This window comes from Rhinatrema bivittatum, chromosome 3, assembly GCF_901001135.1.
Source record: "Rhinatrema bivittatum chromosome 3, aRhiBiv1.1, whole genome shotgun sequence".
NCBI lineage: Eukaryota > Metazoa > Chordata > Amphibia > Gymnophiona > Rhinatrematidae > Rhinatrema > Rhinatrema bivittatum.
The window spans coordinates 69000455-69023313 of NC_042617.1; the positions used below are offsets into that span (position 1 = coordinate 69000455).

Here is a 22859-nt window from a genome sequence, read left to right on the forward strand (position 1 = left end):
TACAGACTTATGTATTGTAAACAATATTAGGGTATAATTAATGATCAATTCAACTTATTCAGATGTGTAAGGGAATTCCTTTCCCTGAAATGTTTAAATTCTGAGTGATATGAAAGGTAATGTAGATGAAATGATGGGCAAACATCAGGAGACATGCAAATTATGACTGGCTTTCCAAGTATCTTAGACTGATTTTGAGTGAGTGCAACCTTAGTGGTTTATGAAAGAGAGAAGGAGGTTCTAGGGTACATAGTAAATGGCAACAGATAAAATCCAAAATGATCCATCCAATCTGCCCAATAAATTGCTTAGTGTAGTAACTGCTGGTCCATGCAGGTTACCTCCATGCATTCTGTTAAGGCCAGTAACTTAACAGTCGTGACATCAAGGAGAAGAACGGAGCCTTCGCCACTGGAAGTCCGCGGACCCCCAGGAGGAGCCCGTAGGGACTTAGGTGGACCTTTGAGAGGTCAAGGAGGCGAGAGATTGGTGCAAGGGCTAACTGGAGCTTCACCCCTGGAAGCCCGTGGTCCCCCCGGTAGGAGCCCGTAGGGACCCGGGCCGCTGGGACTTAGGTGGGCCCTTGGAGACGATGGTCCAGAAGAAGTCCAAGGTCAGGTGACAGAGGGTCGTCACTTACCAGTCCGAAGTCACACACTAGGAATCACCGCTTGCCAGTCCGAAGTCACACACCAGGAATCACCGCTAGCCAATCCGAAGTCAGGAACCAGGAACACCAAGACAAGATGGGAACAAGAATCCGAAGTGCAAGAACTCACTGAAGCAAGCAGACCTGACTACGTGGGACATTGCCAAGTCGAGGAATGAGCAGAGGAAGCCTCCTTTTATACTTCCTCTGCTCTGGCTCATAGGGAACAGCTGTAGACGGTTAAAGGGATCAGGTCTCTTTAATTCTAATGAGGAGGCGCGGCCTTGCGCCTAAAGATGGCTTCGGCCATCATGGATTTCCTACGCAGAGGAAAGACTGCAGGACGCCACGAGGGAGGAGCAGGGATGGCTCCTCACCCGGCAGCCAGACCAGGGACCTGCGCTGAAGTGACTGGCACCAGCTCAGAGGCTATTTTAGGAGCTGCCGCCGTGGGTCACCCCCACGGACGAGGTAGGGGGCCGCAGTCGTGGCCGTCCATGGCCACGGAACACAACAGTACCTCCCTCTTTAGGGCGCCTTACCGGAGGCCTGGGCTTAGACGGATGGTCTCTGTGGAATTGCTCAAGTAAGCCCCAGTCTAAAATGTTGGCCAATGGCTCCCAGGTGTTTTCTTCGGGGCCGAACCCCTCCCAAGCTAACAGGTACTCCCTTTTCTTCCTATGCTTTCTCTTGTCCAAGACTTTTTGGACTTGATAGGTGAGGTGATCTTTGGAGGCAATAGGTTGGGGAGCCGGAGGCGTACTGGAAGGCCACAATAACACCAGAGGCTTTAAGAGGGAAACATGGAATGTGTTGTGTATCTTGAGTGAAGGCGGAAGACGAAGCTGATACGAAATGGCACCAATCTGTCGAATAATGGGAAACGGCCCAATAAATCGCGGGGCCAGTCGCGCTGATGGCAGCTTCAGGTGGATGAACTGTTTGCTCAGCCATACCTTTTGACCTGGCCTGAGAGGCGGGTATGGTCTTCTTCGCTGATGGGCATACCTTTTTGCTGCCTGACTGGCTTTGATCAGCACACGCCGTGTGGAGATTCACAGGCGGTGTAACTCGTCTGCAGAGAGTTGGGCTACCGGGGATGTAACTGAAATGGGAACTGGCAGCAGTGGGCATGGCTGCTTCCCATACACTATCTGAAATGGCGAGGATCCGGTAGCCGTGGAAAGATGAAAATTGAGTGCAAATTCTGCCCATGGTAGCAGACTTGCTCAGTCATCCTGTTTCTCATTGATGTAAATATGGAGGAACTGCTTTAAAGTTTGGTTCATTCTCTCCACAAGACCATTGGTCTGTGGGTGGTAAGCAGACGTATAGTCTAATGTAATGTCGAACCTCTGGCAGAGGGCCCTCCAAAACCTGGCAGTAAATTGAGGGCCTCGATCCAAAAGGATACTTTTAGGTAGACCATGTAGTCTGAAGATGTGCTGGATGAACAGCTGGGCCAGCTGTGGTGCAGACGGCAACCCTGGGAGTGGCACAAAGTGCGCCATTTACTAAACCGGTCAATGACTACCCATATGACCGTGTTTCCCCTGGATAATGGCAGATCGACCACGAAGTCGGTTGCCAAATGGGTCCGTGGTTCCGAGGGAGCTGATAAAGGCTGAAGCAAGCCTGGGGTCAAACCGGGGATCCTCTTGTGGCGAGCACATGACTGGTAGGACTCTACGTAAGCCCGGACATCTTTGTTGACCTTCAGCCACCAGTAGTATCTGCACAGGGTCTGTAAGGTCCGGGATTGTCCTGGATGACCGGAACAGCGGGAATCATGAGCCCTCGCCAGGACTTGTTTCCGCAAGTGCAGCGGAACCAGAGTTTTCTCGGGAGGGATGGTCGTGGTAGTGGACAGTAGGATGCGTGACAGCTCGATGATGAACTGTGGGTCATCAGAAGTGTCTGTGGACTCGAATACCCGTGATAAGGCGTCGGCCTTGACATTCTTCCCGGCAGGTCTGTAGCGTAAAATAAAATTGAATCGAGTGAAGAATAAGGCCCAACGTGCCTGACGAGGGTTGAGTCGTTGTGCTCGATGCAGGTACTCAAGGTTCTTATGGTCTGTGTAGACCGTGAACTGGTTTTGTGCCCCCCTCTAACCAAGGGCGCCACTCTTCCAAGGCTACTTTTATAGCTAAGAGCTCCTTGTTGCCTATGGCGTAGTTCCGCTTGGCCGGAGAGAACTGACAGGAGAGGAAGGCACACAGGTGTAACTTATGACTTTTGGAAGTCTGGTTCAGAATGGCCCCTACGCCTTCTGAGGACGCGTCCACTTTGATGTCAAATGGCCGCTGCAGATCCGGATGCTGAAGGCACGGTTGTTGCAGGAATGCCTCCTTGAGGCGACGAAAGGTGGCCTCCACTCCTGGAGATCCCAAAAACACAAAGGAAGGTGGTCTAAAAAAGCCGTTAGGAAAAAACAAGGGTTAGACGCTAAGATCTTTTTCCGAAACTTTATTGTGGTGCAGGGGCAGTAAGAATTTATACGTCTCCGCTCCCGGAGGCAAGTTCTTGGGATCCACGCCTTTCCGGATCAGGGCTGTCATCGGGGCAACGATGGACGCTTAATGAGGTATGAATGATCGGTAATAATTGGCGAAACCCAAGAACCGTTGGAGTGCCTTTAGTCCGGACGGCTGCGGCCATTCCCGAATGGCTTTCAGCTTCTGGGGGTCCATACGGAATCCTTCACTGGAGACGATGTACCCCAGGAAGGGAAGGGACTCCTGCTCAAAAAGGCACTTTTCAAGTTTCGCATACAGTCTATGTTCTCGGAGGCATTACAATACTTGGACGATGTGCTGACGGTGGGTGGCCAGAGAGTCCAAGAATATCAAAATGTCATCCAGGTACACGACCACGCACTGATACAAGAGATCGCAGAGTATCTTGTTCATGGTGTTCTGGAACACCGCTGGAGCATTACAGAAGCCCGAACGGCATCACTAAATACTCATAGTGGCCGTCTCGGGTGTTGAAGGCCGTCGTTCATTCATCACCCTCCTTGATACAGATCAGGTTGTAAGCCCCTCGGAGATCCAACTTGGAGAATATCCTTGTACCTTGCAGCCGATTGAAGAGCTCGGAGATGAGGGGCAAGAGGTAGTGGTCCTTGACCGTTATAGCATTCAGGCCCCGGTAGTTGATGCAAGGGCGAAGGCTTCTGTCCTTCTTGCCAACGAAGAAGAACCCAGCCCCTGCTGGGAACGTTGACTTCCGAATGAAGCCCCTCTCCAAGTTCTCTTTGATGTACTCTGTCATGGCCTTCGTCTCCGCAGGCGAGAGGACATAGGTGCACCCCCGAGGGGGCTCAGTGCTAGGAAGGAGGTTGATGACGCAATCGAATGGTCGATGAGGCAGAAGTATCTCGGCCTTTTGCTTTGAGAAGACATCCGCGTACGAGGCATAGGAGGCCGGCAGGCCTTGAAGACTGGTGGAGGCGATGGAGCATGAGACTGGAATCACTGATTGGAGGCAATTGCCGTGACAATTCAGCTCCCAGTGGGACAGCTGTAAGGTCTTCCAGTCAAACTGTGGACCGTGTTCCTGGAGCCAGGGAAGGCCCAAGACAACAGGATGTATAGAATGCTCCAGGACATGGAAGGCCATCTGTTCGCGATGAAGGAGTCCAACCCTCAACTGAATGGGTTCTGTGATGTGTGTCACATGACTCGGGAGGGGTTTACCCTGAATCGATGAGATGACCAAGGGAGCTAGAACATGGACCAGAGGAATCTTCAAATGCTCCACCAAACTTTGCATAATGAAATTGCCGCCGGCGCCAGAGCCTACCAGAGCTAGCGTGTGGAATTCACCGGCCGCAGACGTTAGCGCCACTGGTAGACTGAGTGGAGGTGCAGGTGAGGTTAGGCCCAGGAAGAGACCTCCTTCAGGTCTTAGGCCCGGGGGTTTTCCGGGTCGCGCCAGGCATGCGGCTATCTGATGGCCCACTGCGCCGCAGTAGAAGCAAAGCCCCTCCTTCATTCGTCTCCGGTGCTCTTGGGTGGACAGTCTCCCACGACCCAAATCCATGGGCTCATCAACCGGTGTTCAGGAGGATCCTGAGTCACCCTTGGGAGAGAACGGGCGTCGAGGACGTCTCGAAGGCATAGGGGTCTTTGTGATGGTCTGGGCCTCTTGGCGGCTCTCTTGATGGTGCCTATCTATCTGCCATGCTAGGTCGATAAGAGCGTTCAAGGATCTAGGGAGTTCCCGACTCATGAGCTCATCCTTTATTCTGGGGCTAAGCCCCTGAAGGAAGATGGTACGGAGGCAATCAGGGCCCCAGCCGAGCTCCGAGGAGAGGGTCTGGAAATCGATGGCGAATTCAGCCAATGTCCTTGAACCTTGGCGTAACTGAAGCAGCTTCGGTCCGGCGGAAACTTCTTGAGTAGGATCACCGAAGCTCATTCGAAAGAGCTCATTCGAAGCTCATTCGAAAGAGCTCCCAAAAGAGCTCTCTTAAATTACTGAGAATGGGATTGTCCCGTTCCCACAGGGAAGAAGCCCACTCCAGGGCCTTCCCTTCGAGGAGAGCCAGAATAAAGGTGTCTTGGTAGTGTCGTCGGGAAAGAGGGCCGACTGCAGGCAGACGTGCATGTTGCACTGGTTAATGAAACCCCAGCAGGCCTGGGGTTCCCCAGAGAAACGTGGCGGTGTAGGCAGGTGAATTACTGAACGACCCCCAGAAGCCACTGGCGGGGACGGCAGAGTGGGGTTCATGGGCCCTAACGCCTTGAAGCATTGGTTCAGGCCCTCCACTGCTGAGACAAGGGCATCCAGGGCCTTTTGCTGGTCCATCAGGTGCTGGGCCATTCAAGGAATGGCCTGGCAGGCGGATGCCTCCGCCGGGTTACTGGACTTGGCAATCTGTTATGCTCAGGTTGTGAACCCTTGGGTCGATGGAAGGATGGTGTACCTTAGGAAGTGGATCCGTAGGTTCTCCTGTCAGGTGGCGAGGCAGGACAGAAGATGGGACCAGCTGACCCTCGGCACTGGAGACTGAGGTGACTGTGGAAGCAGAAGAAGAGTCGTGACGTCAAGGAGAGGAACGGAGTCTTAGCCACTGGAAGTCCGCAGTCCCCCCAGGAGGAGCCCGTAGGGACCTGGACCGCTGGGACATAGGTGGACCTTTGAGAGGTCAAGGAGTTGAGAGTTCGGTGCAAGGGCTAACTGGAGCTTCACCCCTGGAAGCCCGCGGTCCCCCCGGGAAGAGCCCGTAGGGACCCGGGCTGCTGGGACTTAGGTGGGCCCTTGGAGACGATAGTCCAGAAGAAGTCCAAGGTCAAGTGCCAGTGGGTCGTCGCTTACCAGTCCGAGGTCTTACACCAAGGGATCGTCACTTGCCAGTCCGAAGTCACACACCAGGAATCACCGCTTGCCAATGCAAAGTCAGGAACCAGGAACACCAAGATGACACGGGAACAAGAATCCGAAGTGCAAGAACTCACCGAAGTAAGCAAACCTGACTACGTGGGACGTTGCCAAGTCAAGGAATGAGCAGAGGAAGCCTCCTTTTATACTTCCTCTGCTTTGGCTCATAGGAAACAGCTGTAGATGGTTAAAGGGATCGGGTCCCTTTAATTCTAATGAGGAGGCGTGGCCTCATGCCTAAAGATGGTGGTGGCCATCTTGGATTTCCTCCGTGGAGGAAAGACTGCAGGATGCCGCGAGGGAGGAGCAGGGACTGCTCCCCACCCGGCGGCCAGACTGGGGACCCTCGCCGAAGCGACGGGCACCGGCTTGGAGGCTATTCTAGGAGCTGCCGCGGGGGGTCGCCGCTGCGGGTGAGGTAGGGGGCCGTGGTTGTGGCCATCCACGGCCGTGGAACACAACATATATTAATGCCAACTGGACAGGAGCCCCACTACAGCCCCAGAGCGAAGGAGCAAAGGCAGCTCCCTCTGACCAACTACCAAGTGCTTCCAGCAGGACTCCCTGCAAGAGGGGCCATGTCTCTGGGCTCATTGCCCCCTTCCCCACTAGTATCACTTCTGGCTCAACTCTTATACTGAAAAGGGGGGGGGGTAGTTCCTTCAGAAAGCCACAAAGGAGCTGCAAAGGACCCTGTACAACTCCAAGAGATCATATCGCTACCATCCGCCCCTTGTTGGTGATTATGCCATACAAGTGTGTCTCCTTTTTCTTCCATTTCACAGACTTCCCTCACTATTCCTAATCTGCTCTCTCCCATAAACCCATTAGTCCTTAGTGCCCCTCTACATTATATTTCATCATAATCTGTTTCAGCTATCCTATCTATGGAGGAGGTTCGGCTATGATGAAGACTCACCCATAGTAACCAACCCACCATTCTAGTTTTCTTACACCTATCACCCTACAGCCCATTAACATTATCCATCCCAAACAAATCACCTTCTCCTCTCTTTTGCTTGGTCTACTCAATGTGTGATCTGCCAACAACAAACCTTCCCTCATCCTGGACCTAAATGAAAATGTAATCTTCACATCTTATGTCTCATAGAGACCTAGATAAGGGAAGGCAACATTGTCATTCATACTCCGTTCTGCCCACCAGGTTTCTAAGTTCATCACACATCCCAGTCCAAGTGACAGAGAGGGCGAGTAGCTATCATCTTCCATCAATTCCATCAGGTCATAGCCAAATAAACATGCAACTGACACTGCCTTATCCTGATCTTCCAAGGAAATGATGGACTCAAACTTGCCCTAGTCTGCCACTCACCAGGGAATCAGCCTGATTATCTTCCAATTCTGAACTCCTATGTAACCTTGCTACATCAACCCACAGACTTTTCATACTGCAAGATCTAAACTGTCATGGAAATGCCCCTCCTAAAGATAGTGCCAGCAGCTTTCAATGAAACATAGCAGATTTAGCTTCACTCAGTCATTCATCAGGATGGTCATTCTCTAGACTTGATATTGCACTCCCCCAGTATCATTTTAGATGCTAATACAATAATGTTGGATTCCATCTCCTAATGTGATCACTCCCTAATGCAGGTTACACTATTTACCACAGAAAAATGCTTTGCTGTTTACTGAAGAGGATGTTAGGAAGATACCTGTGCTGAAAGCTGTATTCAATGGTGATGATTCAAAAGAACTGGTACAAATCACTGTGAAGCTGGAAGTGTAATAAGATAGCTCGACAAACTAAAGAGTAGCAAATTTCCAAGACCAGATGGCATACATCCGAGAGTTCTGAAAAAAATAAAAACTGAATTACAGATCTGCTACTGGTAATATGCAACCTCTCATCGGGCTTGTCCATTGTGCCTAAAGACTGGAGGATGGTCAATGTAACCCCAGGGGTAGATTTTCAAAGGGGTACGCACGTAAGATACGTGCGTACCCCTTTGACTAATGAACAACATAGAATGAGCGACCAGAATTGTACACAGTATTCAAGGTGCAGTCTCACCATGGAGCGAAACAGAGGCATTATGACATTTTCCGTTTTGTTAAGCATTCCATTCTTAATAATTCCTAACATTCTGTTTGTTTTTTTAACTGCTGCAGCACACTGAGCTGACAATTTCAAAGTATTATCCACTATGATGCCTAGATCTTTTTCCTGGGTGGTAGCTCCTAATATGGAACCTAACATTGTGTAACTTCAGCAAGAGTAGGGTATGCTACACCTTGCATTTGTCCACATTTGATTTCATCTGCCATTTGGATGCCCAATTTTCCAGACTCGTAAGATCCGCCTGCAATGTATCACAATCCACTTGTGAATTAACTACTCTGAATAATTTTGTATCATCTGCAAATTTGATAACCTCACTCATAGTATTCCTTCCAGATCATTTATAAATATATTGAAAATCACCAGTCCAAGTACAGAGAAAATTGGCCATTTAATCCTACTCTCTGTTTCCTGTCTTTTAACCACTTTGTAATCCACGAAAGGACATTGCCTCCTATCCCATGACTTTTTCGTTTTCTTAGAAGCCTCTCATGAGGGACTTTGTCAAACGCCTTCTGAAAATCCAAATAACTATATTTACCAGTTCACCTTTATCCACATGTTTTTTAACCCCTTCAAAAAAATGAAGCAAATTTGTGAGGCAAGACTTCACTTGGGTAAATCCATGTTGACTGAGTTCCATTAAACCATGTCTTTCTATATGCTTTGTGATTTTGATCTTTAGAATAGTTTCCACTATTTTTCCCGTCACTGAAGTCAAGCTCACTGGTCTATAATTTCCAGGATTGCCCCTGGAGCCCTTTTTATATATTGGTGTTACATTGGTCACTCTCCAATCTTCAGGTACAATGGATGATTTTAATGATAGGTTACAAATTTTAACTAATAGATCTGAAATTTCATTTTTTAGTTCCTTCAGAATCCTAGGATGGATACCATCCGGTCCAGGTGATTTGCTACTCTGTAGTTTGTCAATTTGGCCTACTACATCTTCCCATGAAAGATGCATGGGTTCACTTCCTGCTCAAATGGGCCTCGGAGTAGATAAAATATTTGGGGTTGGATATTCATCAGTACCTGTGGAAATTGGGATTGTATTAAACCCCTTGCAATTATGTCCCAGTGATCTGGAATTTTCAGACTAAATTGGAGAGTTGAAGATGTCTTCCCTTCTCTTTTCAGGGCAGGATCACTTTAGTTAAGATGGTGTTGGTCCCTCAACTGCTTTATCTTATACAAATGTTGCCTATGCCACTGTTAGCGAAAGACATTAAATTGGTTAATCGTCTGTTTGGATGATTTTTTTGGCAGGGGAAGAGGGACAGGATAACCTATACAAATTTAATGGCTCCCCAGTCGCAGGGTGGTCTGGGTGTACCTAATTTTCAACTTTATTCTCTCGCAGTGTCTATGAATAGTGGGGATTGGTAATTAAATTTGAACAATTTTACTGATTTACAAATAGATGGGGGTACTGTTTCTCCATGGAACTTGAAAGAGATCCTTCACATGGGACTAGGAGATTTACCTGATCACTTGAAATCTTCTATGCTCATTCATCCTATCATACTGGGTTGGCATAAGGTGAGAAAATGTATAAATCTCTTTCCAGTTGTCTCTCCATATCTGCATTTGACGGGTCATAGTTATTTCCATTCTAGAGGTATTTCCCTTCATTGTTCTCATATTAAGTTGGGTAAAGTATGGTTGCTGAAAGATTTTCTTCACACTGAATCACCTTGTTTGTTCTCTTTCCAGCAATGCTGGAGGTTGTATAGGTATCCTAAAGGATTACTTTCCAATCTATAAAAACTGTTCCAATTGCACCAAGACTACCAAATTGCAAGGGGTTTGGCAGGGAGAGGAAGAATGGAGTGGAGTAGAGAGAGAGAGCCTATGGAGTGGCACATATAATTTTCATCTATATATACCACTATAGGAGGTAATTTAGTAACTTGAGGTGAGGTTGTGGTGGTGGACTAGGGTCTTGGGGCCAGTTTTACATGCATAGAATGTTATACATGCATGAATAACACCCATAATAAGGAAAAGGGGCATGGCTATGATAATTTAGAGTTACCTTGGGGCCAGTTTTACATGCACAGTCAAAAGTACGAACAACACAGTACACCTCAGTAAAATTGGATGTGATTTGGAATGAGGAAAGACAGACAAAGATGAGATTTCTACAAATCTCACCCTAGCTTTGATAGTACCTAGGTAGAGATGCATCAAGCTAGAGTGAGAGAACATTGTAGAAATCTCATCTTTGTCTATCTTTCCTCATTCCAAATCACATCCAATCTTCACTGATGTGTACTGTGTTGTTTGTACTTCTGACTGTGCATGTAAAACTGGCCCCAAGGTAACTCTAAATTATCATAGCCACGTGTCTTTTCCTTATTACGGGTGTTATTCATGCGAAATTTATAGCATTTTGATGAATCTAGGCCAAAGTTTGAAAGAATTCATGTCCTGTTACTTAAACCACAATACAAAGGGCTTTATTCAGAAATTATCTCTGCTTGCATTCTGGAATAAAAAATCTTGTTTTTGATATATTGTATCTTATTGTTTGTTTTAATGGGACCAGAAGAGCAAGATCTAGTAAAATATTTCAGTGTGAATTATAAACTATTACATCTGCATAATGTCATTCATTTTATCCCATTATTGACATGATTTACCTTGTACACTCTTACATTCACTATAAAATAATAAAACTAATAATATATGAAATTCCTATAGCATATTCATATATATTTATTTATTATACAACAAGAGGTGGTATGAAGACACTGTACTGATGAGCAAACGCATAGTAGGAGCAAGTAAAAATAACGCAGTAACTGGCCAAATTCAGAAGCAATATAATTCAGTGTTTAATGTAGACAACTTTCAAAAGGTAAACAAAGGAAAATTCCAATTCTGGTTCCCTGACAGGGACCATTTTTAGCAAAGGCTCAGTCAGGAAATAGATCTAGAAAATTAAAGAATAAATTGCATCATTCCTTGCCTGGCTATTCTGTGATTGGCTGGTTTGGTCACATGACCTTTTGGTGCCACTTCTTTTTAAGGGTTTTACTATACACAGCTTGAGTTTGACATTGTATGGTGAAAATTCTTGTTAAGATTTTCTATTTTGAAATTTATTTCATCAAACCTGTATGATAGGTGTTATATCATGTTTTTTTTGTTCAGACAATGTTGCCTTTAGTTTGTCTTTTTTATTTTAATATTTTATTTTCTAGATCTTTGTTCCTCCCAACACAGCCTTTGCAAAACACAGTCTGTGTCAGGGAACCACAATTAGAATTTTCCATTGGTTTATGTTTAGTCTATATTAAACACTAAATGATATTTCTTCTGAATTTGGACAGTTATTTTTACTTGTTCCTACAGTGCATTTATTTATTTATTACTTCATATTTCTATGTCACCTTACCAATGCTGCCCAAAGCAGTTTAACTTATACACTATACAATCAAGCCTTAAAAGCCTGACACAAGTAAAGCACATTTATTCTTGTCTTATAAAATATTTTCTCATTCGGCTGGTCTGGCTTTATCTGTAGTTTACTTTTATTGCTAGCTCTTCAGATAATTAAATACATAAAGAAAAGATGTTCCAAGGTTGATGTTTCCTTTCCCAGTAGTGTGTAAGCATGTATAATTAGCCTTATACTTATCTGCATTACTATCATTATGAGTTGAAAACCCATTTTAATCTGGACTCTGCTCTCTTCTCATTGTCAGCCTGTTTCTGGACCAATACAGAGCTTGCCTTGTTGATGCAGTAAAGAGATTACTCCAGTCCAGTGTAAGTATGTTTCTATTTTCTCTTGAACACTGACTTCAGAATAATTAGTCTGTGCAGTGATTGAGAGAGTAATGGAATGGCAGGATTAATGTCATGTAATACTTTAATACTTATTATGTCCAACTTCAATTGAGTCTTCTAATCTATCAGATTCTTTCCTAATCATAATCTAGGAAACTTCTTATATTTGGCCTTTTGATAAGGGACACAGTGGGTAGTAAAATAAATGAAACTGCTTCAAAGATAGTATAAGATTATTTTTATCAAGGGGTTTCTTGAGTATTTTCCTTTGATAACTGTGTCTTCATATTAAAGTAAAACTAAGATATTGAAAGTTTTATGTTAGCTTCTGTCTTTATAATCCCTTCAGTAGTAACCTTCCTCATCTTTGGGTTTGTTTATAGTGCAAGAACATTCTTTTCTTTTTCATTTCTGTTTACATTAAATGAATAAAACACTTAGATATAATCTGCAGCTTAAAACTTGTTTGCTTCATGAAATAGCCTCTCTGTTTACTTATTATAAATGTTGGAGCGCACTGAAGCAATGGCACTGCGTGAAACAGACATTTTAAATCACTTTACCCATTTATTCCAGTAAATAAATCATAGAATATATACTGAACTTTATTCACTTGGGCTCTTATACTAAGCTAGGAGGGCAGTGGAATAAAAAAGTATTATATGTGACTAACAGCAAACAACAGGGTGTTAGTACATTAAATTGTTGCACACTAAGGGCCTGATTCACTAAGCATTTTTCCCATAGTCACAGGATGGGAGGAAAGCCTTAGTGAATCAGACCCTCAAGTTTGCTGTATAGTACAAGGCAAGTGAATGCTCTGTTAGCACCTGGAAAATATGAGACATATGTTTAAAACACACCCTGAAGTTTGCTAATGCATTTATAGGGCAGATAACTTTAAAAGAATTGCACGCGAGCTTGTGTGCACATGTGTGAGAATTTTATATTGTTTATGCGCAATTGCGCACATGATATAAAATACATATGACTTTTACATGCACGTTGCACATGGAGGTTGCACATGCATTTGCATGTGGTTTCTCATTTCGCACAACTTTGCACATGTATCATACATGTGTAAGCTTCCACGATATGTAACTTCCAGTTCTTCTGGGACGGGCTCGTTCAGCCATGATGCCACCAACTCGACAATCCAACTTCACTACCAAAGACGGCGCCTGCCTGGAGTCCTCTGCCACAACAAGCAGACCTGAAAAGGCCTGTTGCAGGAGCTTAGCCACCAAGCTTCCTACCCACATGGGGTAAGTATATTGTGGCTAGTAAGGATGGGAATTGGTGAGGGTAGATGTGGGGGATTTCTAGGGGGGGCTCTAAGGGTGTGAGGATGGGGTGGGGGCTGCTTAGGGTATGTATGTGAGGGTCACTAAAGGGACAGTAGAAGTGTGGGATGGGGTGGGGGCTGCTCAGGGTTTGGTTGTGGGATCACCAGGAGGACAATAGAGGTGTGGGGATGGGGGCGGGGACTGTTTAGGGTGTGTGAGGGAGGTTACAAGGGAGCCCCAAAGAAGCCTACAAGTAGGGCAAGTCAATAGGTATGTCTGGATCCCTTAATAATATGATCAATGTACATGTGTTGCCAATATAATATATACAGTATAATGCAAGAGTGAAATAGTAGGGAAGGATAACAAGGGATGACTTAAATATTAGTCACAAGTATAGTAAAGATGCAGTTATGAGCTAGAACTTTCTCTGGGACATTGAATAGATTTAGTGATGGCCCCAATAGCATAGTAAACCAATATCCTCCTTTCAGAAGGGAGAGATTTGGCCCTGCCATATGGTTCCTGTTAATCCCCAAAGCTGTGTTGTCTCCAGAAAGGGATATTCCCACTGGCTGGACTGCACAGATTGCTTCCTCATGAAAAGGGGTACAATGGAAGTTCATGGAGTGTCCCTGTTCTGGGGACTTTCAGGCCTGATGGTAGCACACCACTTCTAGGTGCATTATGGGAGTGCAAAGAGCCATGCTACTCACTCCAGACATCAGTAAAATACATAGTTTCCTAGTATGTGGATAGATGGATTCAGGACCAGTGGTTTATGCACCTCTACCAGCAGATGGAGATGGAGAAAACTGAGTCACAGTATGTATACTCCTGCAGTGATATCAGCTTGCCAGTATTCTCTGTCTCCAGGAGAAGGTGGATGTGCATCTCCCTACTGGGGATTGTTTCAAATTTTAGAAGAAGAATCTAGAAAACATTGATTGCCCCACTCTCCTGTGGTGATACCAAATGACCCCTCCCCCAGCTGAGAATTCCTGAGGTGATTTCCATGATCCCTCGATGTGTGCCTTGGTCTGGTAGCTGGTTTTTCAGCGGTTGTAGGAAGCTGAGCATGGCGGTGACAGTATTTGCCCTCTCCCCAGGCAGCTGGAGACCATCTCTGTACTCAGCCGGGAAGAGCTGAGCTCAGGTAAGTTTAAAAAAATAAAAGATATATCTTACAGAGACAGTGAAGGAGGGTTGTTCAGGGATTCCCTTTCCCCAGTCTCCAACCTCAGCGTGCCATTCTGATGTTCGGCCCGCCCTAGAAGAGGTTCAGGGATGGGGGCAGCCTGATGGGTTGAGCAGCCTCTTGCGGCCAGTCCCCACTCCAAGGCTTTTCCACCTTGCGCCATGTGGTAGGCCGCAACAGTGTTTTTGCACACTTTTGCTTAAGTGTTAGGCTGCTCTCTATAGGACTTTGTTTCAGCGGTGAATCCCAGTGTGCGTCCAAGTTGTGCATCCAGGTTTTGGATGCTTAGTTGAGAGTCGGCTTGGGTGTCTAGGTTAAGCAGTGTCTGGCTTGGACACACGCTTATCCTGTGCACACAATTAGGCGTATGCTTGTGTGCGCTTAAGTTGAGTGGTGCCTAGCTCTTGGATGCCTACATTTTGGATGCATATTAAAAAAAAAAAATAATAATGGCACCTATAGCTAAGAAGCCTAAGCGCCTTGCCTTGTGTCCCACCTGTCATATTCTCACAGGACAAGCAGGATGGTAGTCCTCACATATGGGTGACATCATCAGGATGGAGCCCAATCACGGAACACTTTTGTCAAAGTTTCTAGAACTTTGATTGGCACCTACTGGGCATGCCCAGCATGTCACTAACCCTGCATCCAGCAGGGGTCTCCCTTCAGTCTCTTTTTTTCCGCGCAGCGTTTGCCACGCAGATTACGAGCTATTTCATAAGTTCCTGATAGGAAAATTTTTCTTCAGGAATTCTCCCGAATTTGCAAAACTTTATACCCCCTTGGGTTCTCCCTTCTCCACCATCGATAGCCACGTCCACACGGTAGGTTTTACCCTGTTTTCGGTTGGTTCCCATCAGAGACCTCTATAGGCTTTATAGGCACTGACCGCGACCAGCCTAAATTTTTGATGGCAGCGATGGTGATGGGTTTTCGTTGGTGCCCTGATTGTCCAAGGACAATGTCTATCACAGACCCTCACCAGGTCTGTGTACTTTGTCTGGGCCTGACACACGACATAGACTTGTGTACCAACTGCGCCCAAATGTCCCCGAAGGGCCGCCAGGTGCGTCTGGAGAAAATGGCGCTCTTGTTCCACACAAAACAGCGGCCGCCATCTCAGACTTCATCGGCACCATCACTGGCTAAGCTGCGCCATCGATCCGATACCGATGACTCTCAGTCGGTATCAAAGTCTTCGGCATCCCCATCCTCGGTGCTGGACACAGGTAAGGCCGAGCACCGAGAGAAGCATAGGCATTGGAAATCTATGCCCTCGGCATTGGAGACGCCGGTGGCTTCAACCTCTGGAATCGAGCCACCGAGGAAGAAGGCCTGAGCTGAGGAGCTTAAAACCTCCTCTAAGCTGGATGCACCGAGGCTTTCTCTACCTTCCGTAGGCGCGGCAGCCGAGACTCCACTTGGATCGGTGGACCCTCCGGCGATGCCCGCTGTGCCTCCCACTCTGGACCTGGAGTTCACCGCTCCAGCGTTCTGTGAGGAATTGCACCAGATGGTGCAAGAGGCGGTGGTACAAGCCATCCAGAGCCTTCTGAGGCCATCGGCACCAGTTCCCGTGCCTGCTCCGGAACTGTTGCCACCGGTACTTGTTACTCTTCTCGACAAATTGGACGTCCTCATCGGTGCAGTACCGGTGGCACCGGGGAAAACACCAATTCCGCTTGGTCCATCGATGCCCATTCCTCTCTCTTCAGATGAGGAGAGTTCATCGATGCCGGAGCCCGTTCCGGGGCCTTCTGAAGCTGGTGCACCGAGGCGCCTATCGAAGTCACCGATGCCATTGACGCCCTTTCGTCATTCACCAATGCCGGACCCAAAATTACCGATGCCACGCCCGAGGCTATTGATGCCAGCACCGATACTCTCGGTGCTGAAGCCCCCTCTGGCCATGGGGGTCCTTTTTTTACCTTCTGGACCACCATTAGATGCTGGAGATCAGAGTCTGTCAATATCCCATCAGAGCCTTTGCCACCTGAAGACAGACGTAAGTCTCCACCGGAGGACCTTTCCTTTATTAATTTCATTAAGGAGATGGCGGAGACTATACCGTTCACTCTTCAAACTGAAGAAGACTCCAGACACAAAATGCTGGAGGTGCTTCAATTTCTGGATCCACCAAAAGAAATAATGTCCATCCCGGTGCATGATGTTCTGCTGGATCTTCTGCAGTGCAACTGGGAACATCCAGGTACGTTCTGGTTAACTGCAAGATGGATGCGACTTGGTACGGCCGGCTCCTGGTTTCCAGAAAACGCAGTTGGTGCATCAGTTAGTGGTGGTGGAGTCTGCCCGGAAGAGGGCCAAACGTCCAAAACCACATTCCTCGGCACCTCCCGGAAAGGAGCAAAAGTTCCTGGATGCTTTTGGGCGTAGGGTTTTTCATGGCTCTATGCTCATCTCGCATATTGCGGCATATCAGTTGTATATGACCCAATACAATAGAAACCTGTTTAAGCAGTTACAGGAATTTGGGGAATCTCTCCCGGAGCAGTTTCAAGATCCCTTGAATTCCATTCTCAAAAAAGGATTTGATGCAGGTAAACACGAGGTCAGGTCAGCTTACGACGTTTTTGATACGGCGTCCCAGTTGTCAGCAGCTGGAATAAGTGCGAGACGGTGGGCTTGGCTGAAATCCTCGGATTTATGCCCAGAAGTTCAAGAATGCTTAGAGGACCTCCCCTGTAATCTACTTGGAGAGAAGATCCAAGAAACTGTCACTCAACTTAAGGACCATAATGAAATGCTGCAACAGCTCTCCACTGTACATGCGGAATTCTCTACCTCTTCTAAATGGCCGTTCAGGAGAGAGACGAAGAGACCTGCTTACAAGGCCCACAGATACTACCCTCCACCTGCACGGTCTCGTCCATCCAGACCTTTCCAGAAGCCTCCACCACGACAACCCAGGTCTCAAAAGCCACAGCCACCTGTGCAATCTGGTCCTGCCTTGGGGTTTTGACTCCCCACTAGAAAGCGCTTGTCATCTTCTTCCTCTGCCATCTCTGCCGGTCGGCGGCCGGCTCTGCCACTTCACCACCATGTGGCTAAAGATCACCATGGACCAGTGGGTCCAGTCGGTCGTAGCTCAAGGTTACCATCTAAACTTTCTCTCCATACCGCCGGACACTCCATCTCGGCCAGGGTGGACTTCCTCCGACCACTCTCATCTCCTGCAAAGAGAGATACTTTCACTCCGGCAGGCCAATGCCATAGTACAAGTTCCTCATTTGCAAAGGGGACAGGGCTTCTACTCCCGATACTTCTTAATACCAAAGAAGACAGGAGGCATTCACCCCATTTTGGACCTTCATGCCCGAAACAAACATCTTCGAAGGGAGAAGTTCCGGGTGGTAACTTTAGGCTCTCTACTTCCATTGCTGCAGCAGGGAGATTGGCTTTCCTTTCTAGATCTAAAGAACGTGTACATGCACATAGCAATTACCCCGTCTCACAGAAAATACCTTCGGTTCCTCGTCAGAAACCAGCACTTCCAGTACTGAATATTGCCGTTCGGCCTGGTGTCAGCCCTCGTGTCTTCATGAACTGCCTAGCAGTAGTAGCCATATACTTGCGAAGACTAGGCACTCACATGTATCCTTATCTAGACGACTGGTTACTGAGTGCTCAGTCTCACTCCCTCCATCTCATGGTGTGGCTCCTACTGTCCTTGGGATTTCTAATCAATTATCAGAAGTCCAATCTGATTCCGTCTCAATCCCTCTCATTTATCGGAGCGGATCTCGACACTGTCCAAGCGAAAGCTTTTCTTCCCAGGGACCGAGTGCATACATTGGCAGTGCTTACGCGCACTGTACAGTCTCGCCGAACCATGACTGCTCTTCATGTCCTTATATTGTTGGGACATATGGTGTCCTCAGTCCATGTTACCCCAATGACTCGACTTGCCATGCAAGTAACGTAGTGGACATTAAAATCCCAGTGGTCCCAGGTCCACCATTCAATGTCCAACATTGTCCTTGTCACCAGGCAACTTCGTCTCTCACTGGCTTGGTGGACCCAAGAGCCCCACCTGCTCAAAGGGCTACCGTTTCAGGCTTCAGAACCTCAAATAATTCTAACAACTGATGCTTCCACTTGGTTGGGGAGCGTATGTCAACCACCTGCAAACTCAGGGAACCTGGTCTGCAGCAGAAGCGCAACATCAGATAAACTTTCTGGAGCTCAGGGCGTTCAAGGATTACTTATCCAACAGAACAATCCTAATCCAAACAGACAATCAGGTAGCGATGTGGTACATCAACAAGCAGGGTGGGACTGGTTCCTACCTCCTGTGTCAGGAAGTAGCACAAATTTGGGCTTTCGCTCTCTCTCATTCCATGCTACTGAGAGCGACCTACCTGGCGGGCATGGGCAATGTTCTAGCGGACAAACTCAGCCATGCATTTCAGCCCCACGAGTGGTCTCTAAATCCCACAGTGGCGGATCAGATATTTCAGAAGTGGGGGTATCTGAGCATCGATCTCTTTGCATCGGTTCACAATCGCAAGGTGGAGAACTTCTGCTCCCTACATCGCAGTTGCTAGACTCAGCCGAGAGACGCCTTCGCCCTCTCTTGGGTAGCAGGTCTCCTGTATGCCTACCCGCCACTTCCTCTCATCAGCAAGACTCTCATGAAGCTACGCCGGGACAAGGGCCTCATGATTCTCATAGCCCCATTCTGGCCACGTCAGGAATGGTTTCCCATCCTTCGCGACCTCTCAATCCGCCCACAGATTCGCCTGGGCACAGATCCGTCTCTGATATCTCAGAAGAACGGACAGCTGCGCCAGCCCAACCTTCAGGCCTTGTCACTGACAGCTTGGATGTTGAAAGGCTAATCTTGCGGCCTCTCAATCTATCAGACTCTGTATCCCAAGTCCTGGTGGCTTCACGCAAGCCTTCTACTAGAAGATCTTATCATTCTAAATGAAAAAGATTTTCGCTATGGTGCACTTCAAAGGAGTTAGATCCCTTTACCTGCCCCACAGCGAAGTTTTTTTTTTTTGTATTTAAATCTTTTATTGGCAAAACACAACATTTACATATTGCATATTAACAATATGCATATTGGCAATACTCAACATTTACATATTGCATATTACACATTGCATATTAGCAATACTCATAATTGCCCTCCTTTTCAACATAAGAGAACAAAACAATGCATAACACAATAACATATGAGGTCACAAACATTGTTCTACTGCACAATGAGACACCCCCCCCCCCCGAACCCACCCCACCAGGCCCTGTACGTGAATACCATGAAACACTATTCGTAAGCATAGCTAAGGTAAATAAGTGAAAGGCAACACCTGTAGCTAATCTACAGAAAGACTCTAAATAAAACAAAAAAAAAGGAAATGAGATAGTTATTTGAAATGAAATGCAAAGGGTCATTAGAGGATCAGTACTCATTCAGGTCGAAGAATCTGTTATGGTTAGCGGTGTTTGGGTGGATTTTTGGGTACTGTGGCAGATGACCACACCCACAGGGAGGAGCCCCGTGGGGAGCCACAGTACTGGGCGAGACTCAGGATGCACAAACACAGACTTAGATCTTTTATTGTACAGCTTTGATGTGTACCACCAGAGGTGGCAGTAGTGAGGTGATCCAGAGGTAGCAGTCTCGGAACCCTCGGCAGGGTTTCCGGTGTAGATTTCCCAGCAAGGCAATGCTGTAGATGAGACAGACTGAGAGTTAGATTACTCACTAGATGGTAGCTGTATGTAGGCGATTCCACCAGGCAGAAGTAGATGGTACAGGCACTGAGGCAGGGAGAGCAGGCCTTCGAGGAGCGAGTACCTGATCCCTGTAAGGCACCTGAAATAAAGCAGAGGGCCCCCGAGGAGCAGGTATCCAGATTAGAGATTACCCCAAAGGGCAGAGGGAGAGCTTCCAGCCGTAGCACGGAAGCGACAGAGTAGCTTAGACCGGCCGAGACCAATCCTTGCTAACTCAATGAACTAGCAAACAAGTACAGGCTATATACCCGGATGGCATGACGTCACTTGAGGGGAACGTCCCCGAGGTTCGCGCCATAGCTGGAACAAAGACTTGGGTAGCGCACGTACCCTAGTAGGCCATTGGAAGGAACATGGTGGGAGGCAATGCCATAGCCGTTCCGGGGACGCCGGAGAGGGCGGCTAGCAGATGCGTCGGTAGCCATCTTCCCAAGGTGAGCGGGAGGAGCCGAGAAAAAGGTGAGGCATAAGGAGCGAAGCCGTCTGACCCCGACGGACGCAACAGTACCCCCTTCAAAGGGCGCCCTCCAAGCTTTCTACCTGGTCTTGGTTTCTGAGGATGCATTCTGTGGAATTGCTGAAGCATCTCTTTATCCATGATATTAGCCAAAGGTTCCCAAGAGTTTTCTTCAGGTCTATAACCCTCCCATGACAGGAGGTATTCCCATACTCTGCCTCTCTTTCTCACATCAAGATTTGCATCTACCTTGTATTTGATGTCTTCTTCTGCATCAATAGGTGTAGGTTCAGGTGTCTTGGTTGAGAACTCACTAAGGACTAATGGTTTCAATAGTGAGACTTGGAATGCATTATGAATCTTCAATGCTGGTGGAAGTTTCAGACTGTAAGTAAGATGGCCTAGTCGTCGGAAAATGGGAAAGGGTCCGACGAAGCGAGGAGCAAAACGAGCTGATGGTAGCTTGAATCTTAAGTGTTTTGTAGATGGCCGACTTTATCACCAGGCTGGAATTCTGGAGCCTTGTTGTGATGAGCATCATAGCCTCACTTAGCTCTTTGTCCTGCTTTACGAAGCATCTCTATAGTTTTAGTCCAAAGTTGTTGAATATCTTTGGCAGTAGATTGAGCTGCTAGGGACGACACTGACAGTGGAAGTGGTAGTGGTGGTGCTGGTAGTCGTCTGTAGACCACTTCGAATGGTGTTGATCCAGTAGATGTTGCTGGATGAGAGTTGATGGCGAATTCAGCCCAGGGCAACAGTTCAGCCCAGTCATTTTGGCGAGTGCCCACATAGGCACAAATGAACTGCTTGAGTGTCCTATTCATTCTCTCCGTTTTCCCGTTAGACTGTGGATGGTATGCTGAGGTGAAGTTGAGAGAGATATCAAACTTCTTGCACAATGCCTTCCAGAACTTAGCTGTGAATTGGGCTCCTCGATCAGAGACTATGTGAGTGATGAAAAGCTTTGCAAGCTCCATGGCTGTGGGTAAGCCAGGGAGAGCCATGAAGTGTCAGCTTTTTTCTGAGGTTCTTGGGTACAATGGTTTTACCCGCAGGTAAAGGGTGAGTAGCTGACAAGATAACTCTATTCGGGTCAATGATATGCTGAGGTTCATCTGGAATGTCCTCAGAGGAATGAGCGAGATAGGGCATCTGCTCTGACGTTCTTATCTCCAAGGTTGTATTTCAGTTCAAAGTCAAATCTGTTGAAGAACAGGGACCATCTCGCTTGCCTATGGTTTAGGCGCTGTGCGTGGCAGAGGTACTCCAGATTTTTATGGTCTGTAAAGACTGTGATCTGATGTTGTGCTCCTTCAAGCCAAGGGCACCACTCTTTTATTGCCATCTTTATTGCCAGGAGTTCTTTATTTCCTATTTCGTAGTTCTTCTCCACAGGCGAGAAGCGACGGGAGAAAAATGAGCATGGGTGTAAGGCCTTAGAATCACCGGTCTGGCTTAGCATGGCCCCTATGCCGACGTCTGAGGCATCAACCTCTACAATGAAGGGCCTGGTCGGTTCCGGATGTCGGAGGCACAGCTTGCTCGAGAAGGCGTCTTTCAGTTTCTGGAATGCTGTTACTGTCTCTGTAGACCAATTGGCGACGTTGGCACCTTTCTTCGTCATCGCTGTAAGCGGAACAGTTAGTGAGGAATAGTTCTTAATGAATGTTCTGTAGTAGTTGGTAAATCCCAGAAATCATCTGAGTGGCAGTAGTGAGGTGATCCAGAGGTAGCAGTCTCGGAACCCTTGGCAGAAGGCCCCGTCTCACCACGTTGGTATAGGGGGCTTCCGGTGTAGGTTTCCAGCAAGCCAATGCTGTAGATGAGATAGACTGAGAGTTAGATTACTCACTAGATGGTAGCTGTAGGTAGGCGATTCCACCAGGCAGAAGTAGATGGTACAGGCACCAAGACAGGGAGAGCAGGAGTACCTGATCCCTGTAAGGCACCTGAAATAAAGCAGAGGGCCCCCAAGGAGCAGGTATCCAGGTTAGAGATTACCCCGAAGGGCAGAGGGAGAGCTTCCAGCGGCAGCACGGAAGCGGCAGAGTAGCTTAGACCGGCCAACACCAATCCTTGCTAACTCAATGAGCTAGCAAATAAGTACAGGCTATATACCCGGATGGCGCAATGTCACTTGAGGGGAACGTCCCCGAGGTTCGCGCCATAGCTGGAATAAAGATGTGGGTAGCGTGCACGTGCGTACCCTAGAAGACCCTTGGGGGGAA

At 47.4% G+C, this 22859-nt stretch overlaps 1 protein-coding gene across 1 annotated transcript in view; it reads left to right on the forward strand.

The window, feature by feature from the left end:
* Positions 1 to 22859, forward strand: part of CAMKMT (calmodulin-lysine N-methyltransferase) — a 785377-nt gene that overhangs the window by 711655 nt on the left and 50863 nt on the right. The window contains 1 exon segment of the mRNA XM_029593342.1: positions 11837 to 11900. Within this exon segment, the coding sequence (XP_029449202.1) occupies positions 11837 to 11900 (64 nt within the window).